This window comes from Peromyscus maniculatus, chromosome 19 (assembly GCF_049852395.1).
Source record: "Peromyscus maniculatus bairdii isolate BWxNUB_F1_BW_parent chromosome 19, HU_Pman_BW_mat_3.1, whole genome shotgun sequence".
Taxonomy (NCBI): Eukaryota; Metazoa; Chordata; class Mammalia; order Rodentia; family Cricetidae; genus Peromyscus; species Peromyscus maniculatus.
The window spans coordinates 23,102,559-23,123,742 of record NC_134870.1 but is presented as its reverse complement, the minus strand read 5'-3'; the positions used below and the strand labels follow the sequence as shown (position 1 = coordinate 23,123,742).

The following is a 21,184-nucleotide window of genomic DNA, read 5'->3' as shown; positions in this document are numbered from 1 at the left end:
TAAGGGAGTTCTTTTTCTCTAGTATTTTCCTTCATTCCCTCAACGGAGAAGTCTGTGTTTAGGATATTGGCCTTTTCTCAACAAAGGAGGAATCTTGGATGGAATGGTGGTGAATATAAAAAACGTTTAATGACTAATGCAAAAAAGTTTGAAAATTTGTAAGTAAAAATCCACACTAGAGAAACAGTCAATGGCTTTTGGAAAGTATTGGGGGTAAATTTCTGCTTTTCTGTATTCTCATATCTTTATAAGGAAAAGTCAGTTTTCATATGAATTGATGCAGTAATGTCCAGCAGATATTTTAGTAGTGAGAATTGGGCTGACCATTGGGAAGCACTGCTGTCCTCAGTCACCATGAACTTACATGAATAGTTAACTTCCTAGGTGTGTTAACTCGCTTTAAATAAAATGGACTTATTAGATGAAATAATTATTAGTGTGTCTTTCTAGCTTTATTAATTCCACCATCTTACTCTTTAGGAAATAAATATCTGGTCATGTGTTGTAGAATATTATTTTAACTAGGCAAAGATGTGTTATATTTGTTTATCCTGCGGAATATAACCGTGTAAAGCTCTGTTTTGTTTATGCTGCATTTGTTTAATGATGTAAAGTTGAGTTGCATTTGTTTCACCTTGTCTTTCTACACCTGGTCTGATAAGAAGCTGAATGGCCAATAGCTAGGCAGGAAAAGGATTGGCAGGGCTGACAGGAAGAGAGAATAAATAGGATGAGAAATTAGGGGGAAAAAAGGAAGAATGAGAGGAGGAGAGAAAGAGGGACATGCCTGGGGCAAGAATCCAGGCAGCTGCCAGCCAGTCAGACAGACATAGAAACAGCAAGAAAAGGTAAAGAGTCCCGCGGCAAAAGGTAAAGAGAAACAGGTTAATTTAAGTTAAAAGAGCTAGCCAGAAACGTGCCTAAGCTATAGGCTGAGCATTCAAAAATAAGTTTCTGTGTCATGATTTGGGAGCTGGTTGATGGTCCAAAAGAAAAAGGCTGGTACAGGCTTGCAACTATTAAAAGTTCTATAGAAAAGTACAATTTTATCTGCATTTCAGTTGTAAGTGAAATGTCCATGGTATGCCTTGATTCATGATAACCGTTGAAATCACAGAATGCAGAAGTTGTGGTGGGCTCTTAGATGATTTATTATCACATTGTACATGCAGATTCCTTTACAGATTGGCCAGCTGCAAGGCACTGGCTAGCTTCTTTGGGCATGCTCTGACAGTCTGGGTGAGCTTACACAGTTACATTGGTCCTCACTAAGGTCAGTCTCTACAGTTAGCCTAGCAGCATTCACTTTTAATTACTCGTGCCACATAATCTCTTTCAAGTTCTTGGCCAACACCCCTACTATCACCAAATGAGCATATTTAATCATTGGATTGGATTGTCCAACCCGCATCCAAGAAGAATCCAGTGAGCTGTCAAATGTCCTGGACTTTCAGCAATTGAGAGCCAATGGCTGTCTTATTCCCTTCATAGAAAATGTGAGCTCAGGTCAGTCACCCACACTGAAGAACACAGTACCTCAACCATTAGCAAATAGACATGGTTTTGTTGACTGCTTTGCAAACCTTTTATGTATTTACATTTACAGCCAAGCCAGGCTTAACTTATCTAAAAATATTGTAATTGTACCTTTGTATTAAGGAATCAGTAGCACCATTTTGACACATTTAGAAAGTGAAATGTTCACAGCCAACCATAATCTTAGCTGTGTAAGGTATTTGTACTTTCTCCTCCAATTCATCCAAGCTCTCGTTTTGGGTTAATGACTTGTGATCTAGACTCCGGGAAATGTTTTCTTGCATATGATGCTATTCTATACTCCCCCATGTTGTCATTGAAGTTGCATATGTCTCTTTAGTCCAAAAAAACTTACAACCACCCATTAATGTAAATTTCACATCTGAGAAAGTCTCAAAAAGACATCCCAGATAATGTCATCTGAGCCTGAAAACCTCTCTTATCAAGTCTTCCTTATTCAGTGTCCACTAACCTGTGTTCTGTGTCCTAACAGTATCTTTCCTCCTTAGCATTATTTCCCCCCTCAACCCAGATGCGAGTCTTTGTCTCTGTCTTTCATGTCTCCTGGAGTAAGGTAGCCATCCACTATCCACAGACATTACCAGAAATAAACAAAGATACACAAGTCAAAGTATTCACACTATAATTCTGATTGGCAATTTACACACAAAAAAAGTATCTTGAAGATGAATGGAAAAATAGTGCCTCCAATAAGAGAGCTAATAAGTTCTTTAGATTTTTATATATTTTATATTTATAAACGGATAGGTTATATACACTGGACAAGAGAGTGAAGAATTAACCTGGGAGGACCAGCTTGAGGTTTGAAGATTAGCTGTGGACTCAGAAACTCGTGTGTTCACTGTGTTGGGTGATTTTTATCCTGCTTAGCTATGTACTAGGAGGCTAGCCAAGTAGCAGGGGCAGGTGCCCTGAAGAAGAGCTTCCACCTACAGCTGTCCGGAGCCAGAGAGCGGCAAGGAGTTCAGCCTGAATCTGAGGCTGCTGCTGCCCACTCCACACTTCACTGGAGCTCAGCCTTTCTCATCGAAGGGCAACCCTTCCCAACCTGTGTTTTTCCACTCGGCCTAGGCCATTCCTTAGTCAGACAGGTCCCTCGTTTTCCTCCTTAGCTGTTCAAAATCAGCCTTGCACATTCTTGGCACAGACCTTTTTCCTCTTCTAACCCCTGCTTACCATCTGCAGGTATTCAGTACAGGCTATCTGTGTGATCACATGCCTTTTCTTTAGGATGTCTTAGCTACCTGAAGAGTAGCACTGGGCTTAATTCACTTCTAACTCCTCTGTTGCAAATAAAGCTTGTGCTATTAGTGAATCATGTCCTTAAAGTTTGCTTTCCATGAAGGCCAAATATCCTCTAAGCCGCGCTGTTTAATTTCCAGAAAGAAAAGTAGCTATTGATTTTGATCTACTCATGTTAAGGTTTTCAGTCTATCAATAACTGCCTTCAAACTTGAACGGGCAGTCCTAACGTATGTCACCTTCCCGTCTCCTTCCAGCAGTTTCCCTCCTGCCCATGCTAACCACCGGGACTCAGAGGATGATTCGTGCCTTTTGTTCCCACACTCTGTAACGTCCCAGTGTCTGTGTCGTCTTACTGAGCGCTGCAACAGTTCAGAAAAGACCATGCCGTTCCGTCACACAGTAACCGCAGACCTTCCTAACTATGGGCTGAGAATCGCTTCCTACTCAGTATCCCATTTGTGACCTTTGCAGTTACAGATGTGGAAAGTCAAACTGAAACAAGCCACAAATGCCTGTTTCCCCCAGCAACTGGGTTACTTGGTTCCCTTAAGGCAGATACTTTGGAATGGTTAATTTTTCTAGGTAGTAGACTAAAGGGCTTTTCTTGGGCTTCTAAATTTGCTAGAAAAGTAAAGTGTGTACTAAAGGTTCTCTTCACATGAAATCTAGAACACTCGGAGAAGCATGGGTATAGGAAAGTAGCTTTGAAAAGTAAAGTTGGCTGTGTTCTCCTGAACTGTCGATGAGGAAGTCATTTTCATAGACTAACACACGATTTCCTAAATGTTAATGAAAATCCAATTGCTAGAAAGTACTTCATTGAACTGAGAAATTGAGAACCTGAGGGTGCTCATTCTATAGCTCACTAAGCATCAGGGCTCTAGTTGAACTTAAATGTGAGTGAACATTATTTATATATTTTTTTATTTAATTCACATTGTTTTGAAAGTTTCTAAAACATGTTCAAACAACTAGAAACCACCTACTTTTAGCTCATCACACAAATTTGCTTTTTTAGAAATGATGTAATTTTGCATTTTTGTTCACATGGAAATTTAATTTTTCCTCTTGCACAATTGTTGTGAGAACATTTGCAATATGAAAGAAAACTCACCTAACCTCTAAACAGCAAATAGGAGAAATAACCCTAACTAGGGCCAAAACACTAGTTTGGAACATGGATTCCTAAAGGGCATCACAAAGCATGAGGTACAATGACAATGAGTTATCTTTTATGTTGTTGTTGTTCTTATAAAGGACCAGCTTTTAGGTGATGTAGATTGTGTGGTCTCTATTGAAAATATTCAATGTGGTTCTAGTAGCTTGCAAATAGACACAAACAAACCCATAAATGAGTCTGACCATCACGATAAAATGGTTTGAGTTAAGATAGTCATCGAAGTCCTAAATTAAGATTTGCTCTTTAAACCATAGTTTGCTAGAGCCCTGACATCTGTTCTTTGGAGATTTAAATTTAGTTCCTTGGAGAAGCATGTGGAAAGAGTTTAGTTTTATATGCTCTCATTAGCTCCAGGTGTCAACTTGACATATTCCTGAGTGATATGAAGGGGTCTCATATCAGGCTGACCTTTGGGCATGCCTGTTTGGCATTCACTTGATTACTAATTGATGTATGAGGGCCCAGCTCACTGTGGACAGTACTGTCTGTAGGTGGGTGGTGGGATGGCGTGGCTGGCTATATAAGAGCTGAGCAGATGGGCAAAGCAAGCCAGTACCATGTTCCTCTATGCTTTCTGCTCCATAGTCCGCCTCCAGGTTCCTGCCATGGCTTCCCTTGACTGTAACCTCTAAGATGAAAAAAACTCTTTCCTGTTCACATTGTTTTTAGTCATCACATTGTTATTTTGGTGTTTATCACATCAAAGAAACTATATGTATACAATGTATATTGAGATGCATACATGTATCTCATACAGCCAGAGATAAAAGTGGTTAGAATCCAAACTGGTAAGAATATTAACTTAAAACATCAGCCTGATAACCCATTTTGTTTGTAACTTGCATTCATTGGATTTGTCTGTACTCAAGTCACTGTTTCCACTCACCAAACTCATGAGATACTTACAAATTTTAAGGGGAACAGCAGTATCTGTTGGACATAGAATGACAGGCTACATTTATGCCATTTCAACCAATTAACTTAGGAGATGTTAGAACATTTCTTTTGGTTTACAGATGATCATAAAAATATTACTAAAGCTAAGAATGCAATGAGCAGAAAAATAACCATGAATATGCTATTTAGTAACCTATACAAATCATATATTAGTTACACTGATATACATTTAGTTGCACAGGCATATAAAACAGCTCAAGTTAAAAAGAGGCACCTATGAGATGATAATTTTCAAAGTATGGTCATACTTGTGTCCTTTATAAAATATATTATTATCCAGGTTTCAAAGATGATGAAGAAAGCATACATCTAGAAGATTTTTATCATTCATAACTATCAGAATTTGGAGATAGCTTCAGGAAACAGTTTTGAAAAGGGTAACGTCTATTGTATTTGAGTATCTTGAAATAATAATTTAGATGGAAAATAAAGATTATTCAATCTGACTGAAGATTAAATATCTGTCATTTTCAACACAATGATCCAAAACAAAGATCAGATTGGATATAACTTCCGTATCTATAGGTCTTGCAGGTCAATCTTCAGACTATGTTGAAAACAATTATGAACAATGTCATTTTGTATTCTTAGAATTGCTCATTAATGCTTCGATCTGAACTATGGGGCAACAAAAACCTGTTTCTCTAGCTAGACTGGAATGTTCCTGCCAGAACCTTAGAGAACCTCTCATTTCCAAAGTGGGGCTGATGTCAGGACAAATAAAACAAAACACTACCTTGGGATAAGTTGGGGTAAGGCAATGCAAAGAAACGTGGTTGGCAGGATTCCACTTGCCCAACATTGGCCAAGAGTAATACAATATTTAAAAAGTCCACTTTCAGTCCTTCAGAGCAGGAGAGGAGATTTTCTGAGTCTAACTAGATCAGATGCTGGGAGTCTTCTTGGAAGCTGATTCCTGCAGAAGGTCAGACTTGTTTGGGCAAGGTTCTGACCTTGCCCCAAGTGGAATCCTGGGCCAGATGCTTGGGAACAGATTGAGTCAAACCTTTCTGAGTGCATCACAGTTCATGTATGAAAACTGATATAACCAATGATAAATTGTTTGCTACTCCTTTCCAAGGTAAGTATAATATGATTGGACTGGGTCTACATTGTTTGATCTCAGGTGACAGTCACAAAGTAATAACAACAAAAGCGAGCCCTTAGATGGAAAGAAGTGAACTTGCGTATCATGGCAGCACTGGGTGTGTAACTATATGTCCCTGCCCCACTTCTCTCCTTCCTACCCACCTTCCTCTTTCCCTCTCTTCCTCTCTCCTCTATCTTACCTTCACTTTCATGGAACTTGATGGCCACCTTTTTATAAGGAAGTATAGTGACAAAATTTTTAAGTAGAAACTTTTGTACATTTTCATCATCTGGCTGTAAACACCAACGTAAAAATTACATTTGTATGTTAAAAAGAAACAAACACTGCAGACACCGTCTAATCTTCAGCAGTGTTCAACTGGTCAGTGCTTAAATGTCAGCAGTGACCCTGATCACTAATGTATCAGTGAGAAACATTAAGGAAATTGGAATATGACCTAATGGACAGTAATTACAAAGACATTACAAATCTCATTACATAAATAAATGTCTGGAAACGTTGTGCTGTCTCAAACCTAGACAGCCAGACCGAGTACTCTCTAATGATGAGCAGGTTACTCAATGGCATAATAATTATGCAATTGGCTGTGCTGTATATATGTAATGAGCCTAGTGCTAATTCACTATGATGACCTCTTTTAAAATCCTTATTTTTTATTTGGCTTTGTAAGAACAATCCTAGAGCAGAAGTACTTTCTTCTTCTTCTGGCATTTCTTGTCTTTTCCCAATCTGAAATGCAACCAGCTGCTTCTGTGCAATAAAAAACTAAATCATGAAACAAAATGGCTTTTGAAGTTTCAACCTGGAGGCAGCTCACGAAGAAAAACCTTGCATGTGATACTGGAAATAGCCAATAAAAAATGTTGAACATTCTACATTACAAAATGTCAAAATAGTATGCAATTGAGGTCCCTTTAAAAGGCAGGCTGCTTCTTTCTTTATAAATCTGCCACTAAAAATGACTATAGGACATTGACAATTATTTTAAAATCAGTATGTAAAAAATTCCAAAAGTCTTAAAAAGTCTGTGGCAGCTTTAGTTGGGCCCTTCTACAAAAACCCTATAAGTACCAGATGTGACCATATTCCCATTGCACGGGTATCTGGCATATCACCATCATTATAACATGTCCATCATGCAAGTGTATTTTTCAGGAGGCTTCTAGAAAGAGTGCCTCCAACAAGAGAAAGATGTCCAGCTTAGCCCAGTGTGTAGAGTCTGGATTCTGTGTAGTCTGCTCAGTGGGGATACACGGAGGGCCCGTAGTTGTTTGTGCTAAGTGAGAATACTGTTGGCTCTAGGTAATACTCAGGAAGCTCCAGGATGAAGTCAGGTTTCCAAGAGCCAAATGGGGTTAAGATGGGCTCTGACCAGTACACACACACACACACAGTTTGGCAATACCTAAGGAAGTGATGTAATATTGCAGAACACTTCTCCAAGACAAAGTGTGTTTAGGAGTAGGCAATATTTGTGTGTCTAATACATCTGTAACTTTGGCATCTTACTGCTTACCAACTTAGCAATGTGGAAAACTGTCAGCTCAAATCTAACCACAGAAATTCAACTTTGCTCAAAGAAAAGTGTTGTTGACTAGACCAGTGTGTCTTCCATAGGAGCCACTGGTTACAGTGTGTCTCCTGACCACCTGATGTAAACAGGCTTAGACTGCTAACTTAGAAACAGTATAAAAGTGACTCCAATTATATCATTCATTTTAATTTTGATGTAATAATTTGTGTACACTGGTTTAAAATGTATTATCAGCATTTTATATTTTCTTTTTAGAATGTAGCTAATGGAAAACTTAAAAGATGCATGTATGGCTGTGGGAGTGGTGGCACATGCCTGTAACCTCAGATCTTGGGATGCTGAGGCAGGAGGATCACTGTGAGTTTCAGATCGGTCTGGGCTACAGAGTGAGTTCAAGGCCAGCCTGGGACACATAATAAAACCTTGTCTCAGAAATTTTTTTATTACATGTGTCACTTATATTTACATTAAACTTGTTAAATATAAGCACTTATTCCAGAAAATAATTTTACAACTATTCTATTCTAGTCTCTGATTTATATGCTGTTGTGGCAAAAGATTTAACAGTTTGAGAGACCTACTGAAATCATAGTTGGAATTTCTGGATAGGGGAAATAATTGAAGATCATCCTCTATGGTAAAAGAAACTAATTATACCTAATTATGCTAGTGCTTCATGTTCTTGAAATAAAAACCAATAATGAATTTAACTCTCTCTCTCTTTCCCTTCCCCTCCCCCTCCCCATCTCTCTCTTATCTCTATCTCTATCTCCTCCTCTCTCTGTTTTGGCTTTTTGAGCTTGTTTCTCTGTGTTGTAGCCCTGGCTATCCTGGAACTCACCCTGTAGACCAGGCTGGCCTCAGACTCAGAGATCCTCCTGCCTCTGCTTCCCAAGTGCTGGGATCAAACGTGTGCACCACCCCTTCCCACCTTGAAACTGTCTTCTTTTAAATGCAGATGTTAATTTATTATTCTTTCTTTGCTGAAATTAAAAAAAAAACTGTTTTGCTTTGTGACTACATTACAAATTAAGAGTAATATTAGAAAGTGTTCTTTCAAATTAAGACTGTATTCCTTTAGTTTAAATATTCTTTGAGATATTTAACAAGCAATATAAATGTTGACTGTTCTTTAAAAATGGTAAATAAGTATTCTTAGATGGTATTTCTATTAAATTTTTGAGTAATTTAACTTAAATATTTGACTCATTTCCCAGTGAATGGACTTAGTTCTTTGTAAGCATTAGGACAATCTTTACAAGTTACAATTGAAAATTGCTGATGATATTTAGCTAATGAAGTATATAGGTTGTAAAAGAGAGGGAATTATCCTAACACTCTTGAGTATCACCAGGAAGTGGTAAGGTGCAATCATTTAAATAACTGAATTATAAATGCATGAGGGCTTGGCATTTGTAATACTCTTCCTAAAGTTCACAGGGTCATCCAAGGTGTTCAGCCCATGTTGGGATGAAATAAGACGTGGGCTGAGTTTGAGTGATGATATGTTCTAATTGCACCTTCTATCAAGACCCCTTAGACTATCTTTCCTCTTTCCATACATGGGACACTTACCATCCATATGTTAAGTTTGATGAGGAAAATCACACTAGGGGATTGCTCTTCGTAAATGGGAACCTTAAGAAAGCATTCTTAAAGGTTAAAAATAGCCCTTTATAACACTGAGAATGAGAGTTCTGTGCGGGAATGATTAAAGAGGAGAGAGGGAAAATAAGAGCATAAATACATAATTAAAATCAATTGAAAAGATAATCACCCGAGCTCAGATGAGGCACCTTAAGTCAGCTGCCTGTCAAGGACCCAAATCACAGACCACAGGAAGACCACACTGTCTCCTTCCCCAAGACTGCTGAGGTTTGTGCTTAACACACTTAAGTGCTGATGCCTCTCGCAGCCTGGAGAAACCCCAGATCTAATTTAATTTCCCAGTGTAAATGTCTGAATATGAGTCAGAACAAATTATCATTATTTTATGAAAAAATTCTGGGCTGTTCATTTTTACTGCCCTCATTTTGGATTTTGAAATGAATGCTGTTTATACATTAAGAAAAACCACCAAAAAATGTAAAACAATTGTTTTAATAAAGTGTTCATTTTCACTCAAGAAACTTAATACTGGATTTAGTGTAATTTCTATGAACCAAAGAAAAGTTTTTATTCTGAGGGGGAAAAAAAATCATGCTTTTAAGTTCTAATGCTTTACCCTCCCTGAAGTATGGCTTAAGATTGGTTTTCACTTATTTTTTTAAGACAAATAAAAGTAAATTTCTTGATCTGGAAAGTTTCATCATCATAAAGTATGCGCCCTTCCATTCTAAGTGTGAGGAAAAGATAGATTAGTTTTCATAATGAATTTTAAACTCACTAGCAGTATGTTTACAGAGCTGGAGGAGAGCATCCTTCTGCGAACATTTCCTTACTCTAACAACACCAATAATAAATTATCTAACAATGGAATGTATTGTTCTTATTATAGTCAGACATTTTGGCACCAATTTGCGAAATGGAGCTTTTCAGAACTTGAAACCTGTTATTTGTGTAAGCTTACAAATGCAAATTAATATGAGAAATAAAAAGGAATTAATCTTGGTATGTCTGAGTCCCAATTACATATCATTCTACTTAAATTTGTCTATTCTTACCCAGGTTTTATACATTTGATGGGGCATTTTAATGAGAAGCAGGTGAAGGAAAGAAACAACGGAGTTTAATAAATAATATCCTAAGAATTGTAAACTGGCAGAGTTTTATGATGAACACTTTGGGTATTCTTATCTAGCACACTTAAGAATAAAATAAGACATTCTCTACACACACGTGAGGGGCTGTGGACTCATGGCCTTCTGAGAATGCTTCAACTTCTCAACACTGCAGATGGTTTTGGACACTCTACAGGTGTCTTTGATAACCACCCCCTCTACCAAGCTGAAACCACTGAAAGTGTTCGCCAAGCCATGGGGATGTGTCTTGGTTTGAGTAGAGTTGAGAGGAACTGCCATCTCTGAAGACTTCTAGAGGGTATAGGATGTCTAAGCTTTCAAATAAAAATTAGTTTTCCATTTTGCTTCAAATATGTGCCACCAAAGGCTGAGAATGTTTGTTTTTAAGTGTTGTGTTGTTTGCTGGAAATTTCCAATTTAACTCATCAGTATCAGGTATTCATTACATGCCGTAGAAAACATCATTATTTCATAAAGCAAACACATGCACTGAAATTAGGATTACCAACTGGTATATATGGTTTTTTTGTTTTTGTTTTGTTTTTGTTTTTTTGCACCTGAAAACAGAATCACTATAGTGCATATCATGCTTCCCCACCTTCCTTGCTGAAGGACAAAGTACATAAAATGCTAGGGTTGTTCTCTGGACCTAAAGGAAGCCAGCTTAGTACTCGGGCAGAATCACATCCTGCTGTGGAACCCCAAGTCCCCCGGCAGGGGCTTCCTCCTCATCTTCGGGGACCATTTCTTCCTCCAGAGCCTTCAGCTTCTCCCCTGAGCTCCTCTTCATTGCTGGGTTGTCTGCCTTCAAGTCATCCTCCAGTGCCTGAGGCACCATCGTGGGGGCCTCCTCTTGTACACCTGCATCTTTCTCCTCCTCGGACAGCGATTTCCTCAGCTCAGCTGCTGTATCCTCAGCGGCCACTTGGTCCCCTTCTTGCATTTTCTTTCCCAGAAGATCTGTGTTGTCCTGTTGGGATGGATCTGGGCTGGCCTTGTGGCCCTCCTGGAGGCTGCTGTGGCTGCTGCTGGCACTTCCCAGCCGAGAAGAGGCCACCACAGCCTTCACCGCTGCCTGTGAGAGGAAAGTATGAAATAGTGTTTCCATGGGACATTCCAGATTGTAGTATAATTCCTACTTTGTTTTATAGGTTGGTGTTCAGTCTTTCAAAGTAAAGTGAATTATTCCAAGATTGTTAGCTAGAAAGGTATTTGGAGAAATAACAGTAAAACCTCTTTAATTATGAATTAGAATTATTTGGTCCCCTGGACAATTGAAAACACGAGCAAGATGTGTTTGCCTCTGAGTGGCTTAAAGTTTTATATTCTCCAAAGGACGTTTCATGGAATACTAGATCCTGGCTGGTATCATGGAAATAAGAGTTCAGTGCTCAAACTAGCTTCAGATATAGTCAAGCCAAAGCTATTTAATACATGTCATTTCAAACTTAGACCATGGCTCTCCTTCTATCAGTATGACAGAGATGTTAGTTTGGGCCTTTAGCTAGTCTCTGAGATCTGCTGTTTATATAGCTAGTCCTAAATGTCATACAGATACACCTAACCACTATTCTATTTATAGTCTATAAAACAGATGTAGTTTGGGGGATAGTTCTCTGTATTTTTTTAAAGCAATTTCCTATAGTATGGAATAGTTTTAAGAGTTATCTCCTGCCGGGCGGTGGTGGCACACGCCTTTAATCCCAGCACTTGGGAGGCAGAGCCAGGCGGATCTCTGTGAGTTCGAGGCCAGCCTGGGCTACCAAGTGAGTTCTAGGAGAGGCGCAAAGCTACACAGAGAAACCCTGTCTCAAAAAACAAAAAAACAAAAAAAAAAAAGTTATCTCCTAATTATTACAGGTTCAGAAATTTCCTGAATAAATATGAGTTTCTTGAATGATGTGTCCGTCCGTACCTCCTGTGGGAGCCCGTTCTGGGGTTCCTCGTGGCTTTACCCAGCAGGTCCGATTAGAGGATGATCAGGACCACGGGCCTGAGTGCAGGTGTCTGAGATGGCCTGCACTTGGCTGTGCTGGGGGAGGAGGTCTTTTGCTCCACCCCTTGGCGTCTCTATAAAAACCCTGGACCAGAGACAGTCCGGGCCCGTTGGAATAGGTTCCAGGCCCTCTCGAGGCTATCCTTTATTTTCTATCTGTTTATCTCTGCAACATTCTCCGCTATAAATCCTTCTATCTAATATTTCCTGCTGCTCACACTCAAGAAAACTCTGGGAAGCTGTGGGGGTGGTGGGTAAACGCCCCACAGAATGGCGCCGTGAACAGGGACTAAAGAAAAAAAGGGACTAAAGAAAAAAAAGGGACTAAAGAAAAAAAAGGGACTAAAGAAAAAAAAGGGACTAAAGAAAAAAAAGGGACTAAAGAAAAAAAAGGGACTAAAGAAAAAAAAGGGACTAAAGAAAAAAAAGGGACTAAAGAAAAAAAAGGGACTAAAGAAAAAAAAGGGACTAAAGAAAAAGGGACTAAAGAAAAAGGGAACAAAAAAAAAAGGGGGGGACTAAAGACAAATGAACAGGGACTTAAGACAAAGTAATAGGGACTAAAGATAAAGGAAAATAATAGTTTTATTACAGAGTTTTTGGTGAAAGTGCTGAGTTAGCCCTGCCAGTGGAAAGGCATGCCGGTGTTATGGAATATATATATTTTTATATATATATTTTTTTGGTGAGGCGGGGGTTTTATCCTCGAGAGAAAAGGAAAGCGGACTGGAAGGATGTCCGATGCTGCAGCGAAATTCTCTTCTGTCAAAATTTTCTATCTTCTATCCCTTTCTCAATTTCTGTCTGTGATAAGTAAGATATAGGGTAGTAATATAGTTTAGGAAAAACTTAGAAATGTAAGATTGTGTAGGAAAAAATAAGTAAGGCAACTAGACAGAAAAACTCAATTTTCTAACTTTGGGGGCTTTGAAAGCAAACTGGGGAAAAAAATCTTTCTTTGGGCTTTTCGGGTAGTAAAAAAGCTCTTCTTGGAGCTTATGGGGAAGGAAAAGTTTCCTATGGAAGCTTTTGACCTGGGGACAGCTGAAAAGCCAAATCCAAGCAGCAGGAGAAAGTAATTTCTCCCTGAGGCAAAAATGGGAGTGTAAGAAGTCAAAGTTTAAAGTTGGGAAGTTTTGGGAAAAGTTGGTCTTTCTCCTGGGGGAAAAAATCTTTCTCTTAAACTCTAAAGCTTTTCTTGAAAAATTTGGGGGAAAAAACTCTCTTAAAAAGCCTTAATCTATCTCTCTTAAGAAACTTAGAAACTAAAGCCTTTCAAAACTCGCTCTCTCAGAAGGACAAAAATTAGAATCACCTGAAGATATTAGTATGGGGACCACCTGTGATTAGCTCTAAGGGAAAACAACAAACTTAAGACAGCAAAACCTCTAAGTTCTTTCAAGCTTTAAAAATCATCCCTGCAATGCAGGAGGCAAGGACAAGTTTCTAAAAACCCCTTCTAAGCTCTGTCTCTTCAAGCTAGTAAAAGACAGTGGGTCAGAGTACCCTGAGGGAAATGCTTGGGGAGAGTAAGGGTGAAGAGCTACAGAGAGCCCAAAAGGGCAGGAAACTTTACCTGAGAAAAGCAAAAAGCCAAGCTTTTCAGTTACAGCCTAGCTGAGGCATCAAGTGCTTTGGTTCTGAGTGAGCGTTTCAGAATGAAAAGGTGCTCCTAATCGTCCAATGCAAAGATTCCCTGAAACTGTTAGCATTGTATCCTCACTTCTGAGCAAAAACCCAGAGGCGACTGGCCAGCGTCTCTGAGTTGGAGTGCATTTCGGGGATACTAGGGTTCCTGCAGTGGTAAACTTCCTGGAGCACAGAGCTGAGGCAGAAAGGTGCAGGACCCAGGGGAAGATTGCTAATGAACAAAGCTAAAGCTGGTGGGAACCGCACAGTTGCGCGCTTTCCTACAAGTCCCGGGTTGATAGATCCACAGCTGCCAAAAGAAATCGGAGAAAAAGCTTTCCTATCAGAGAAAGGACCTTTCTGGGAAAACAGTAAAGCTGAACTGTGTCTGAAGCAGTTGTGCTGCCGAGTCAGAACGCTGTCTGGGGAAAGAGCCCAGCCAGGGCAGAACAGAACTATCCAGGAGTAAAGCTTTCTTTTCTGTCAGAGAAAGCACCTCTTTGAGAAAGCTTTGTTTCAACTGACTCCCAATGAGATGAGGGAGTGTAGCCCTGAGGGGTGATTGCCTCTGGCATAAGCTCTGTCCTTGAGCACCCAGACAAGCAAACACAACCCACTGGGGGACTGGGCCAGGTGAAGGCCTCATAAGGCAAAGCACCTGTTCTAATGGGAGTTTAGAAACGGCAAAAACCTCCCTTGTTAGATTTTCAGTCTGTACGCAAACAACACAGACCCCGAAAACAAACAAACTAAAGCCCCTACCTTCAGTAGCAGGGAAAACCGCCGCTCTAGTGTCGGAAACTGTTTCTGGGGTAGAGGGGATAAATTGAGACCAAACTGGGAACTGTCTGGGAAGAAAGACTCTGAAGAAACAGAAGGGACAAACACCTCCCCAGAAAATGCATGACCTGACAAAGCTGCTAGAATTTGAGGCAGATTCAGGGGGAGAAAAAGAAAGCCCCTACCTCCAAAGGCAGCTAGCAGAGGTACAGAGCCGCAGATAGCTGAAGCTCTGCATCTGGGGAAGGAAGGAGCAAGCAAAATGAGATAAATCAGTGGGAGAAAATCTCTCTGAAAGAGCTATGAAAAAGCTGTTGTAAATGATCTTGTTTTTCACTGACTGGCTAAAACAAACACAAGCCCCGAGAAAAGTTGCTATCAGAAATGCCAGCCTCAATGCGTGCTAACGAGGCAGGTGCGGTTCTGATTCGGGGGCCAGTGTCTGATGAAGTTTGAAACACCTGTTGAAGCCAGCTGAGGAGAGACCAGAAACCTCCCAATGTGCCATAGCTGAAAATGTAAAATGTTTGTTCAAATCTCCCATTGCAAAAGCAAAAAATTTTGTTCAAATCTCCCGGGCAAGAATTTGTAAGCAAGTTTGGTAAAAGAGAACCAGTTGACTCTCAAACACGATAAGAAATATGGGAAATGATATAAGGGACTGATATGGGACTGAATTATTATGGACTGATATAAGGGAAATGCATTCTGGGAAAGGTAGTTTTTCCACTAAAGATGGCGACATTGCCCTGAAACACTTTTGTCAGCTCTAAAATTAAAATACAGCTTTTAAAAATAAGGAGGAAAATCGTCTAAGGGTTTAAGTGTCAGTTCCGATGAAAAATTGAAAGGATACGGAACTAGGATATTCACGGTTTGGGGCTCCGTTGGTAAAATGCCTTATTTACCCTAATAGCTGTGCAAATTTTTACGGTAGTTGGATGACAAAAAGCTACCTTTAAGAGCAAACAAGCCACTTTAAAATCCTTAAAACAAGGGAAAGCAGTTTATACACTGAATGTTGTCTTAGACATGAAGAAACTTATGTTGAAATTAAAAGTTCTTTGCCTTTTAAACAAACTGCCTGCAATGAGTAATTCCTTTGCAAATCTAATAAGGAGACAAGGAAACAGGCATTCAAAAAGAAATGACTGCTTTCTAGATGGGAAACAAACTTCAGAAAATCTAGCTGTCTTACAAAAGAGTTGCTTTACCTGAAAGTTCCTTATAAGAAATCAATGCTAAATATCACTGCTGCTAATAACATCAGGAGTTAAAGCTAATGAAGTGAAAATACTAAATCCTGAAACTCAAGTGAAATGGAAAGATCCCTGCTCGGGATTATGGAAGGGTCCAGATCCTGTTTTAATATGGGGTCGAGGACATGTTTGTGTTTTTTCACAAGAGGAGAATGAAGCTCGGTGGTTACTGGAGCGTCTGGTAAGGAGCGTGGAACTAAGAAAAGTCAGCTCCAATGACGTTCCTCTAAAGGAACCAGAATGAAAGTGGCTCAATTAGTATTTCTGAGGTTTGTCACTGGTTAATGCAAACAGTGAGGAAATAAGAGTTCAGAGCTGTGCCACTTTTGGCTTTACTAGCTTCTTTAGAAAAATACCTTATATCACCTAATAGCTGTGCAGTATTGGCGAAGAGCTTTACAGCAGCTAAATATGATAACTTCACCCTCAGCATAAAGTTTTTCAGTAGAACAAACCAAAAGTACTGCTGTGATAGAAACGTTTGTTTGAGTTGAAGTTCTTAGGGGAGCTATTATGAATTTGGGTGAAGGGACAGCCTCTAGTTAAAAACCATTTACCGTTGACAGTGCATCTCTGCGGGTTCGAAAAGGCCCACTCACAACTTTGGGGTGTGGCTTCGTCCTGAGAATGTTACAATCCCCTAGCAACAAGTATCACAACTCTATAATGACAACACTCACTAAATCCCAGTGCTTTATAACAAAGCTAACTATAAACTGTAAACTTTAGAAATGATGTACGTACTTCCTGTCTAGTTAAGAGAATCTTTCTAATAGAGATAGTGATAATAATTAAAAGTAAGAAATAGAAAGATGAAAATAAGATAAGTGAGTTTGTAGAAATTCTGTCTTGTTAGATATCTGTTAAGAAATCTTTAGGTGTTTGCTAAGTTAGATATATGCTAATGGTAGCCTATATAAGTTCGTAAAATAGATCTGTAGAGTTCCTTTAAGAATATAAGCTTGTAAGAAGTATCTAAGGTAGTCTTAAGACATGTAATAAGCTTGTAAGATGCTAGTTGTAAATGTAAGTTTAAATAAGAAATAAGATGGAATGAATATAAGTATATAAGAATTAATAAGAAATATATTTGCTAAAGTAGTTCTATAGTTTCCTTAAAGTATAAATAAGTAGATGTTAATATGTTATATGTGAGTTTGTGAAAAAGTGTAAATGTTAAGTGTGAGTCTATTAATGTATATGGTGAAAACACCTGAGACACAGGAGATAGTGTCCTAGTAGACTGCAAAGTAGGCAGTCTGAATGATTTCAAAAGCTCCAGAAGCCGCTAAGAAGCTAAGAATGGCAGACGCCAGAACCAGCACAAGGCATCCGCAGCTGAGATCCGTGGAATATCAACGCAGCACAGAAAAACCTGAGCTAACAGCAAAAACGGTGCGGTTTAAAATCTTACTATAACTAAAAAGGTCTGTCTGTGAGAACAAAAGTTGCAGAGACGCTTGTTTGAACAAAAATTATTAACTGCAAAAAGTTTTGGTTGTAAAACGTCTCTTCATATTTGGAAGTGAAAGCCTGATACCAGAATTTATTTCTTGTTTGAACTTTTTGAAGTTAAAATGAGATAAAATTACAAAAAGTTTTTGGTTATGGATTTCTTCAAATTTGGAAGGCTAGTACCAAAATTTATCATTTGAATTTTGGTACTTAAATGAAATGAACAATAGAGATTTCATTGCAATGGGACAATTTTGAGCTTACTTATAGTAATGACCTAAGAACGGTTTTCTGGAATTGGGTTAAAAATGGAACTGTTTAAATGAAGAAATGTATTTCCACTTAGAATCAAGATGCAATTTTGTGTATGCATTTATGCTTTATTAACTGGTGACTTATGAATTGTTTTGTGGAACTGTTTATGTAAAAATGGAATTACTTATGGAACTGGTTTTGTGTTACAAATGGAACTGTTTAAACAGAAAAGTTTGGGTTTTCTAACTAGGCTTGAGATTTTGCTTAAAAATTATAAAGAAAAGGAGGAGCTATGAGATTGAATTATGTTCGCAGAAACTTATTGATATTAATGCACCCTGGCTTTGTGGAATTGAGGAAATGTTTAAGTTTGATGTGAATACATCGAAGTTTTTCCTATGTTCTGTTAACAAGAAAATTCAAATGACTGAGTTAGTTGTAAGACAGAGAAAATTGTTAACTATATATAGCACCATAAATGCTAATTCTAATGGTTCTGTTAAGAGTTTGCTTTGAGTTGTAAGATTGAGAGAATTGTGACTATGTATAGCAATATTTGTTAACCTGTTAGTGGTAATGATGAAGCTAAGGGATTCTTTAAGTTTGTAGTCGCCTTAAGAGTTTTGGTTTAGAAAAGGGCTTGAGGCAGCTAAGACTGCTGTGGTCACCTTGGACCTAATTCAAAAGAGAAATGCCATTTATATCATCCTCTACTCCCATACTGGGAGGTGTAACAGCTATGGAGATTGCTGTAAGCCATTAATAGTTATTTTTTTATATATTAAGAAGGGGGGACCTGTGGGAGCCCGTTCTGGGGTTCCTCGTGGCTTTACCCAGCAGGTCCGATTAGAGGATGATCAGGACCACGGGCCTGAGTGCAGGTGTCTGAGATGGCCTGCACTTGGCTGTGCTGGGGGAGGAGGTCTTTTGCTCCACCCCTTGGCGTCTCTATAAAAACCCTGGACCAGAGACAGTCCGGGCCCGTTGGAATAGGTTCCAGGCCCTCTCGAGGCTATCCTTTATTTTCTATCTGTTTATCTCCGCAACATTCTCCGCTATAAATCCTTCTATCTAATATTTCCTGCTGCTCACACTCAAGAAAACTCTGGGAAGCTGTGGGGGTGGTGGGTAAACTCCCCACAACCTCCCCCCCCCCCCGACAGGGTTTCTTTGTGTAGTTTTGGAGCCTATCCTGGAACTCATTCTGTAGCCCAGGCTGGCCTTGAACTCATAGAGATCCACCTGGCCATGCCTCTCAAGTGCTGGGATTAAAGGCGTACGCCACCACTGTCCAGCGAATGATGTCTTATTTAGATAAGAAGTAGCAATACTGTATCTGGTGGGGGCTGGTGAGATGACCCAGTAGGTTAAGAGACAAGGCCCTGGCCACCAAGCCTGAGTTCAGGCTTTGGGACTTCTGGGGAAGGTGAGAACTGATTTCCTCAAAGCTGTCCTCTGACCTGCACATGCGTGCTATGAGACACCTGCAAACTTGTGCACACAGAGTAAATAAGATACACACACACACCCCACACACATATACTCACACACACATGTGCACACTTTGTAATTTAAACATATAGTACAAGTATTAACGTTCTGGTTTTTATTCCAACTCTAAATTTATTCTTTCAAGTGCTTTCCTTTTCTTAATAATGAATTCATCACACACACACACACACACACACACACACACACACACACACACACACCCCAAAACAAAAACAAAAAACAAACCCTAAGTGGTTTTATGCCAGTATCTTAGGAGTTTAAAAGCAAGAATTTTCCCTGGTGTCACAGAAAATGAATAATATAGTAAGTACTCAAGGAAAAAAAGACATCTTAAGAAAAAATACAGTAACAACAAAAACATGTGGTTTACCTTAAGCTTGCGCCGAGCATTGAATTCTTGGAGCTTCTTCTGAGCAGTGTCCATGTGCACAAAGTTAGCTGCTTTACCTGTGACCCACGGGTGCTGGAGGGCTTGAAATGTCGTCAGCCGTTTCTTGGGATCCAAAACAATTAGTTTTCTGACCTGCAATCATAAAGAAATACAGACTTCGAGAAACCGGGCTTCCCTTCACACTGTGAATGTCCAGGTATTACTCCACTTAGAGTTAATAGCACTAGCTATGAACTATTAATGTTATCAATAGCACTGAGCACATGTTTTTGAAGGTGCTTCTGTCAGGAGCAGGACCTACCTCAGGAAAGCAGCAGCTGAGGGCGTCCCAGAAGCTGGGGCACTCACCACCTGTATTCCCAAACTCTCGGATTTCTTTCCACAGAGGTCAAAGAATTAGGGCCTGGCTTGTCCACTGATCAGATGCCCTTTGAAGGCAGCGCCAGCCCTGGAATAATTCTAGGCTAAATTATGAAATCACTTAGAATTCAGAACTCCACCTCTGTCTCTCTAGAATGGGCACCCAGGCACCATCTCTCTTATGGAGAACAAAGGGTTAGTGTCCAAGCCCTTACTGAATACTGTTTTATGACTCCCTTGAGTCTTACAGTTCATTTTCCTTAACTCATTGAAAGCCCCTGAAGGAATAAGTTCAGAGCTGGAATAAAAGCCCCGTTAGGATAAAAAGAAGGAAGTCTTTGAGGCTTGAGGCTTATGACATGCATGGTATGTCTAAATATAACGAATGGTAATCCATTCTGGAAGCTTTACTCTTGTTTGTGAAGATGGACAGACAATGAGTTGCCAGGAAGATGGACAAATGAAATAACTCCCAGCCTTGGGCTCAGCAGCAGTGGCCAGGTATGAGGGAGGCACTCCCCTGACTCTGGGAGGCTCATGTCCTGGTTACGCCTCTAACTGTTCTCACGGCACAGTCACAGAAGCATATGGGCTGGAAACTATTAGCTCCAACTCACAAGAGGAGACCAGAAAGATGCTCAGAGACCTTCGCTACTAAGGTCAAATACTTGGTCATTACTAGAGCTTGACTTCAAACTCGGGTCTCCTTTCTGTGACGCTCAGCTTATGAACTCTATTGTGAAGATGCTGGAACCTCTCCAGACATCAGTCTTGTAACATAAGATACTCTCGGTCGTTTATCTAAGAGGTCTTTCCTAGCTCTAAAAACCCATGAAAGAAGTGAAAACAGGTTAATGAAATCAAACGGCAAGTTAAATAAGGAGCAAACACATCTTATTCTCAACTTTATGAAGCTCTTTCTGTATAATGAGTGCTAAGGAGTGCGTGTTTGCAGTGTGGACGCTGAGTAGTGTGAGGCAAGGATCCCTGGATTCTGTGTGGAGCACACTTTAGAAGGGCACACGAAGAAGCAGAGAGGCCAGACAGGAAGCTGTGGCAATGGTCCAGATGGGAGAGGGTGGGAGTTGGTCTGAGACAGTGGGTGTGGAGGAGGAAAGGAGCAGATGTATTCAAGTGATGGTCAGGAGTGGGTTATACATCCACATACCCATATAGACTGCCTCCCTTGCTACTCACGTTAGAAAAGCCACAGGTCCTAAAG

The 21,184-nt window shown here is 39.7% G+C and overlaps 1 protein-coding gene across 9 annotated transcripts in view; it reads right to left on the bottom strand.

Moving 5' to 3' along the window:
* Positions 1-10,820: 10,820 nt before the first annotated feature.
* The window catches only part of Camk4 (calcium/calmodulin dependent protein kinase IV), a 228,758-nt gene continuing 218,394 nt past the window's right edge, over positions 10,821-21,184 (bottom strand). For all 9 annotated transcript variants that reach the window (XM_042264336.2, XM_076554885.1, XM_042264335.2 and 6 more), the window contains 2 exons: positions 19,582-19,734; positions 10,821-11,400 (listed from right to left, as the gene is read on the bottom strand). In XM_042264336.2, the coding sequence (XP_042120270.1) occupies positions 10,990-11,400; positions 19,582-19,734 (564 nt within the window). In that variant the 3' untranslated portion in view covers positions 10,821-10,989. The remainder of the gene's footprint in view (positions 11,401-19,581; positions 19,735-21,184) is intronic.